The 8,876-nt window shown below is 40.8% G+C and overlaps 1 protein-coding gene across 1 annotated transcript; it reads left to right on the plus strand.

Annotated features, from left to right (window-relative positions):
* Positions 1-6,886: 6,886 nt before the first annotated feature.
* On the plus strand, positions 6,887-8,533 carry LOC146723716 (uncharacterized). The gene has a single exon (XM_085481305.1). It carries the CDS (start codon positions 6,887-6,889, stop codon positions 8,531-8,533), a length of 1,647 nt encoding a protein of 548 aa, XP_085337431.1.
* Positions 8,534-8,876: the final 343 nt, after the last annotated feature.

The raw sequence follows: 8,876 nt of genomic DNA on the forward strand, positions 1-8,876 counted from the left end.
CACACGCGCACTCGCACGCACGCACGCACAGTATAAAATTAAAATATCTATACTGATTCAAATTTTAAGTTATAAATTATTGCTAAAATTATTGATTAAATTATGCTAAAGTCATAAAATTATTATGAATTATTATAAAATTATAAAAAAATGTCAATATTTAAAAAATTTTTTTAAATACTAAAAGATTATCATTTTCTACATTGTTTTTACGTTCTTATTTGTAGTTAAGATTATATAATATCTTATTTGTAGTTAAGATTATATAATAATTATAGTTATAGTTAATTATTTTTAATTCAAAATTGCAAGCTGTCAAACGAACATTGCATCGCTCATCGTCGCGCACTTCACGTCAACTTGCGTCGGGAGATCGATCGCGTCGCCACGACCAATCACGATCGGAATAAAGCGCCAACAATGGGATCGCGATTTTCGGCAAACTTCTTGGTATCACAGAGATTTTACTGTAGGGACTGTAATGTATCTGTAAATCTTAAAATAAGAAATAATTAATTTACTATAATACTACTACTATATAATAACTGGAATATTAATAAAACAATTAACTGGAACATAAATGTATATACCAAAGTATCTTAACATTATTGACATATTATGCAATTTAGCAGCGTCAAGTTTTTTTAACAAAAATGTTTCTATTTTTTTTGGTTAAAATATTTCTAAAGACCAAATGTAACGAGTGATTATATGGTTGACAATAATATCAAATGAGATATATATTTTCTATCATACTCTTTAATCCAAATAAGATATTATTGTCAATCATAAATCGTTCGTCACATTTGATCTTTTTATATAATTTGCTGCGTTACAATATATGAGTCATATGTTTAATTAATTGTTGTTTGTAAAATATTTCTATGAAAAAAATTATTTAATAAAATAATCATAATAAGAAATTTTATAGTATAAAGGTTTTTATTTGTCGCAATTTTTGATATCATTAGTTTTTTTTTTTAATATTTAATCATTTTATACAATAAAAATATATTGTATAAAATTAAAATAACATTATTTTTTAGAGCAGTTTTTTTATAGTAATTTAAAAACACTGCTTTCTTGTATAACACTTTTTCACATGAGCACGTAAACTTGTCGCCTTTTTTTACCTTTGTTTAAAAAAGGTAAGTTTTTTATGGATTAACCTACATACATGTTACATGTCATCAAACCTGACACATAACCTAACATCATGGATCATGGAGCGACATTAATACAATCTAGCGTTGACTGCTCGAACAGTACATTTTCGCACACATGCGCATTGAGAAAGTCGACGACGATGACCAAAATTTTCACTTTTGTAGCAGAATAAGGTTGATAAGTAGATCTACAGTAATTACAAAAACCGCCGTAAGGAAAGCGAGAGCGTTCGAGCAGGGGATGAGTACGCAAATTGGAGAATTCGAAGGAGTATGGTTGTAGCGCGCAGAGAGAGTAGGCATAGTATTTCAAAGTACTCAAGTAATGAAAAGATTAACGAGTGCAAACTATTGTGAGGCATAGGAACGCTAGTGAAGGTGCTGGGTGTTTGATACATGCGAGCGTGCTTCGTGTGGGTGTCGAAATCCGCAAAAAGGAAGTGTATCAAAAAACGGAGCACAACCGGCGAGCGTGTCGGAGCTGTTAGACAAGGGGCGTGCGTGCCTTCTGGAATAATTTCTCGTATAATAAACTTGCTTCCATTACTGTTAAATAAAAGTGTTGTGCAATATCCTGTGGGAGTGTCCTGTAAACATTTCTTTCCCCCATTGGTATCCTACAGAAAATCAGAAGTGGGATCGGAAAAATCGCGCTACTGCGCCGAACAAGCCAGGGCGTGATCACGTGCCTTTAGCGTGCTCCAGGCGTGTTCCAAGAGTGCCGGGAAGAAAACACGGAGAGAAAACAACGCGAAAGAGAAAAAAGGTAAAAGCGAACTATAGACATTACAAAGGACTTATAGTGCGCGATAACATTACTGACCCTGAGGAAAAATGAGTCGTGTTCAACTGAAGTAATTAACCATAGAAGGACTACGCGAGGTGGCGCGTCAGTGTGGTATCGATACGCGGGGAACGCGTCCAGCGGTATTTGACCGACTTACCGACTTCTGAGCGAAACGGGTGGCCGGAACAAATCATGGTGCCGGGCCGAGCACCCTAGGCAACAGAGAGAGGAGGCAGCGAGTCCGGGTCGCCGAAGAATGTGGAGACGCAAGCGAGCGCGCAATTAATGAGCGCAATTACGAATCGCTTTGTTGCAACGCGGAATCATAAAACCGAGCATCTCACCGTATTGTGCGCGCGTGGTTTTAGTAACCAAACGGAACGGGAAAAAACGCATGTGCGTAGATCTGCGACCGTTAAATCAGAGAATATTCCCGCAAAAATATCCATTCCCGATTATTAAAGATCAGTTAGACGCATTACACGAAAAAGAGATTTTTACGAAACTGGATCTTCGGGATGGCTTCCATCAATTGGACGTCCATCCGGAGGATACACAATATTTCTCTTTCTCTACACCGAGCGGGCAATATGAATATGTAAAGATGCCATTCGGTTACTCCGAGGCACCTGCCGAATTTCAAAAGTGAATCCTGCAAATCTTCGCACCACTGATAAATAACGGGAAAATATTAATATATATGGACGATATTTTAATCGCCACCCGTACCATAGAAGAAAATCTTACCGTTCTTGAGGAAGTCTTGATAATATTGAAGCAATATCAATTGGAATTGAATCTGTCCAAGTGTCTGTTTCTAAAACGGGAAATAGAGTACTTGGGATATTTGGTCTCTGGTTGTGGAATCTCGATGAGTAAAAGACACATTCAGGCCATTGTTGATTTTCCGCAACCAAAAAACGTTAGAGAGGTGCGAGGGTTTCTGGGGCTAGCAAGTTATTTCCGAAGGTTCATACAAAATTACGCGATAAAAGTAGAGTCGCTTCAGGCTCTCACGAGAAAAAACGTTGAGTTTGTTTTTGATGGAAAATGTACGCGAGCATTTGAGCTACTGAAAAAAGAGTTAACCTCTCCCCCAATCCTAAGTGTGCATAATCCGTTAGCCAGTGCCGGATTAGGGCATAAGCAAAATAAGCTAAGCTTAGGGCCTCGTGATGCGAGGGGGGCCTCGTCTTCCCGAACGTATCGGTTCTGCAGCGACGCTAGAAGGGGGAGGCCGGGAGAGGCGAGAGGCGAACAACATGCAACGATAGTGGAGGGGATGCGCACAAATGAAAATCGCATGCGTGGAGTCACATGCGATTTTCATTTGTGCGCATCCACTCCTCTATCGTGTTGCTCGCCTTTCACCTCGGCATCACTGGCTCTGAGCTCTGCTTACCGCGGACGCTGTAATACGCGATACGCGCGGTCCCGCTAGGCAGCCCCTATGCTTAACGCGCTGCATAGCGCTATCTACTGCACAAGTGCATGCTCCTCCCGATGTTAGAGTTATAAGCGGCTGGCTTCTTCGCAGGATATCGCACGGTGTCCCCTTTATCTACGAGATTTTTACTTTTCATAAAAAATTACAATTTTTATTAGATTATTACATTTCCAATAATTTTTTTTACTTCTATCCCATATTATATTCACAGATAAAAGAAAACATACGTTATAAAAAATATTAAATACAGTTATAGTTATAGAGTAAGGGTGATTTCACAGGTTTCTTTTTTTTAAAAAAAAGCTTTTTCAATTTTTTTAACGACCTGTGAATCCATCATAAAATAAAGAAATTTAAAAGCGGTTTTCAAAAGAGAAAACAAAAACAAGAACTTGAAATACAGCTAAAAAAATTGTCTAAAGTAGACAGTTATTTTATGGCAATAAGAAAACAATCCCATGAACATACGGTCAAAGCAGTCAAGAAGAATATTCTGGCAGTAGTGCCAGTACATCTTCTGAAACTGTAACTAATGCAGATTTTGAAATTAAAAAACTTTCGGAATCTGATATAAATAAGGTAGAAAATACAGATGAGGACGAAGATATGAAAGAGCTGGAAGTGCAAGAAGTCCTGACGTTGAAACTGAAAAATACACTAAGGCCAATGATACCGGTCTTTGGATAGCATTAAATACTGATGATATCACAGATTTAATTCAAGAAGGTCCGGAAAATTATCAGCATCGAACAGGCCCATTTCTAAAATCAAAACAATCATTTCAAAATCAGATTAGATATTGTTCGGCTGGTCTCTTTCTGTCAACAAAAGCTAATGGAGAAAAATATTATAGAGAATGGCTAACATATTCGCCAACCACTGGTCGAGTTTATTGTTTCTATTGCAAGATCTTTTCATCGTCATCTGTAAAGCTAGCTAATGATGGTTTTAACGATTGGAGAAATCCAGCTGTAATTCGACAACATAAAAACTCAGAAGATCATAGATGTGCTTTACTTACATATTTGACGCGACGGCGAGGACTGAGCTTAAATACGCACCTTGATAAGCAAATAGAAATTGAAAGAAAATATTGGAGACAAGCAGCTGAACGCTTGATCGCAGTTATTTGCACATTGGCGGAACGTGGATTAGCGTTCAGAGGCGATATTGAACGTTTTGGAGCATTGCATAATGGAAACTATCTTGGTCTACTGGAACTTATTGCAAAATTCGATCCTTTTCTTGCAAACCATATAGAACAGTATGGCAACAAGGGTACTGGAAAATCTTCATATTTGTCTAAAACAATATGTAACGAACTCATTCATCTGATGGCTGAAAAAACGAGAACTTCAATTTTGAAAGACTTAAAAGAAGCTGGATATTTCAGCTTATCTGTCGACTCAACACCAGATCTTTCACACGTTGATCAATTAGCGGTTATTGTCAGATATGTTTTACCCGACGACGGTTTCCCAATCGAACGTTTTTTAACGTTGTTCGAAAAAGAGACGATCACAATATAGATAAATTCTCGCTTGATTTATAACTCTTGTTTCAAAGAACCAGTCCTCGGGCAAATAACATTTGCTTCGGATTCTAAGGAATTATTTTCCTTTAGTTTTTCTGACATTACCGTTGCTGCCGAAATCTGACAAACATCTCGGTGGTCGATCGTGATTGGTTGAAGAAATCATACGACCGACACCGAGTATGTTATTGTACTCGACTCGGTAGGAAATATTATCAAGGATTGAGCAGAATCGTCTCTGTGAGACGAACCTTGATAGCGTATGCATCATCCGGATTTTACGCGCGATCAGTACGGAAGCTCGTAGTTCGTACAATTTATCCGGGTCGGCTTTTGATCGGTCTAGAGAGCCTCGTCTTGTTAAATCAATGGTGTTATTCTAGTGTTAAATATATACGTTTGTTAATTAAACTCCATTGACTTATTATTATTATCCCACCCGGGACAAGTGACGAACCGGTAATAAAAAAAAGATATATATTAGTTGTTTTTAAATTAGTGTCTCACGCGTAAATCGAAGGCGGGTGAACATGAAATGGTCCTTCGAGCCGGATTTGGAACTTGTCACGCTAAAAACAGTACTTCGAGAGAACGATAGACGAGTGTGATTGAGACCGCTGCCGCGAGTGATGCAAGAAAGAACCGAAAACCGATCAGGTGATCGAAACTGACACGGTACACAAGTTGACTGTAAACAAGAAGACGCATTTCGTTGTTGCCGTGAAGAGTTCCGTGCTGTATTTTAAGGAAACGTCTTCTCGCGTGGAAAAGTAAAAAGCGAGTGATCGAACAAGACTCTGTGCAGATTGAAACTATCACAGTCAAAGTGCCCCTGGCGCATTAATAACGTTAATGTATTGTGCTCCTCCGCACACCATACACGCGTGTGCTCCACGTGATCCGCAAGACAGCATCGTAAAACTGTTGTCGCGCTCTTTAGTGCTTCACACAACGAAGTGAAATAATCGTGCCCCGTGGATCACGAACTTCTTCTTGGTGACCTGCGTAATCCGCAATGCCACTTTCAAGTATTGTTACCGCGTTCTTTAACGCTTCGCAAATTTAAGGGTGACTATCGCGTTCTTTAGCGCGTAACCTGAATAATTGCGCTCTGCGTAATCCGCCGAGTCACGCTCAAACACTATTTACGAGCTCTTTAGCGTTTTGCACAGCCTAAGTGCGATTGTCGAGCTCCTTAGCCGACTGAAATACGACGGTCAGTCGTCACTTTAACACTCTACCAAATCGCTCTGCGTTTGGTGAAGCTTTAGTGCCCAGCTGAGGCCCTACTTCTCGCTGTTATGTCGAGTGACCTGCAGGAATTGCTCGTCGAGCAATCTGCCACGATCACTTCGATCAAGCGAGTACTTTCCAATTTTAAAAAACTTGGCAAGGCGAACGTCACCTTATACAAGGCGAAGAATCGACTGGAAGGCCTGGAGACCTTATGGGAGAAGTGTCAACAGCTGAACGTCCGGCTTCTCCTCGCAGCATCACCCGAGGAACAACGAACGAACGGATACTTCACCGCAGAGGTCTTTTTCGAGGTTGAGGACGTCTATCAGCCGCGGACTATCTCGCTGATGTAATCGGTAAATTCACTCGATGCGAGTCGAACGCGGCTCAATCGGTAAGCGACACCTCCATACGGGAACCCTCTATTGCGTTGCAATTACCTCGTATATCTCTGCCGAAATTTTCCGGTAATCTAACGGAGTGGGGAAATTTTCGCGGAATCTTCGAGTCACTTGTTGCCTCTAAAGAAACGCTATCGAACACTCAAAAATTACATTACCTAAAGGCGAGTGTTACGGGCGACGCCGCGTTATTGATAAATCATATCCAGATAACAGACACGAGTTACGACTGCGTGGAAATTACTTGTAGATGAGTACGATAACCAATACGCTATCATCTTTGCGCACATTCAAGCCTTTGCAGAGCTGCCGATTATGAAAACCGAAACCGCTGCCGATCTTAAGAGGTTGCGAGATGTTGTTGCCTCGTCATTGGCTGCGTTAGATAATTTAGGCAGACCGGTAGATCAATGGGACGATTTGTTAGTTTTTATAATCTCTCAAAAATTTAGTCCACGCACGCGTAACGAATGGAATCTATTACGCGGAAAAACAAGCGCTTATCCGACTTACGAAAATATTCGTGATTTCATGACGTTGCGAAAACGAGGGTTGACGGATCATTATAAAAATATCGATTCTTCGCAAAATAAAATTAAAGGTTCCAACCGTTGCAGTTATAATCGCGCCTCTGTACACAGCGTGACCGCCGATAAATGTTTAAATTGCCCCGGCAATCATCGGTTAATGCAATGTGATGATTTCAAACGTAAATCAGTTGAACAGAGAATTCAGCTTCTCCGATCAAATAAATGTTGCTTCAATTGTCCAAAGGTCGGCCACTTCCCTAACGATTGTTCGAGTCAAAAACGATGTAATGTGTGCCGACGAGCGCATCATACGCTCCTACACCGGGACGTTAATGCTCAAAAGACGAATGTAAATTCTGTCGTGAATAATGTGACGCTCAACGCTCAACCGTCTGCTACTGCCTCTGAGGCCAAAGACGAGTCCGCTGTCGTCTCTGTTCAAACGATTAGCGCTCCGATAAAAAATCCACCGAATGTACTGTTAGCTACTGCGTGGGTGATTCTTCGCACGGTCGAAGGTCGTAAATTTAAAATACGTGCGTTATTGGATCAGGGTTCTGCCGTTAGTTTTATTTCGGAGTCATTATGCCAAACGCTGCGCACGAAACGTTACCGCGCGAGATTACTGGTACATTGCTTTGGTGAACAATACAGTGGCGTAGCGAAAGCGCAAGTACCGCTCAAGCTCGAGCCGTGTCAAACGCAAGGACCTTCTTTACCTCTAAATGCTTTCGTATATCAAAAAATAACGTCGTATGCGGGTTCTCGAATAAAACCTCTCGATTCTTGGCCTCACTTAAGTGGATTAAATCTCGCGGATCCCGATCCGTTTAGCAATCACCCGATTCATCTGATCCTCGGAGCAGACATATACGGCGCTTTGTTACTGCATGACGTAAAGCAAGGCCCAATCGGAACTCCAACGGCTCAGCTCACTAAACTAAGCTGGGTCTTATCCGGTCCCACCGGAACTTCTTCTCAAAGAACAGAATCGGTTCAAACGCTAAATTGCGTCCTGGACCCTCCGATAGATTCTCTGCTCCGTAAGTTTTGGGAGATCGAGGAGATTTCTTCCGACTCTCCGCTGTCAGAAGAAGATCAAAAATGTGAGTTGCATTTTAAGGAAAGTCATACGCGTGCCAACGACGGCCGTTATATCGTTCGGTTACCGTTCAAAACTGATCCTCCGCTTGAGATCGGTTCTTCATACGAAATTACCGCGCTTCTATATTCTAAATTAGAAAAACGTCTAGATCGAAATTACGATCTTGCCAAACAATATAACGAATTCTTGTCGGAATATGAAACAATGAGTCATATGAAGGCCGTTACGGATGACGATAAGCCACGCTTTTCTCCGGTTTATATCCCGCATCATCCGGTGCTCCGCGAGTCTAGCAGTACAACGAAACTTCGCGTCGTATTTAACTAGTAACGGCTCTACGTTAAATGATTATCTGATGACCGGACCTAAGTTACAACGCGAGTTAGCATCTATTATCCTGCGATAGCGACAATTCCGCTACGTGTATACAGCGGATATTGAAAAAATGTTCCGACAGATTCGTGTTCATCCGGATGATACGGATTTCGTACGGATTCTCTGGCGATCCGCAAATGATAAACCTATTAAAGCCTATCGATTATTAACGGTTACGTACGGCACTGCTCCTGCTCCTTATTTAGCCATGCGAGTTCTTAATCAATTAGCTCTCGATGAAGGACATGCATTTCCGAAAGCTCAATCCATCGTTCAGGAATTTATATACGTCGAC

The sequence above is a fragment of the Nylanderia fulva genome, unplaced genomic scaffold (genome assembly GCF_048542155.1).
Source record: "Nylanderia fulva isolate GAGA-0341 unplaced genomic scaffold, ASM4854215v1 Scaffold172, whole genome shotgun sequence".
NCBI classification, from domain to species: domain Eukaryota; kingdom Metazoa; phylum Arthropoda; class Insecta; order Hymenoptera; family Formicidae; genus Nylanderia; species Nylanderia fulva.

Bases quoted from the DNA above. Each gene is read 5' to 3' on its own strand.
- LOC146723716 (XM_085481305.1), top strand. From the start codon at position 6,887: ATGAAAACCGAAACCGCTGCCGATCTTAAGAGGTTGCGAGATGTTGTT.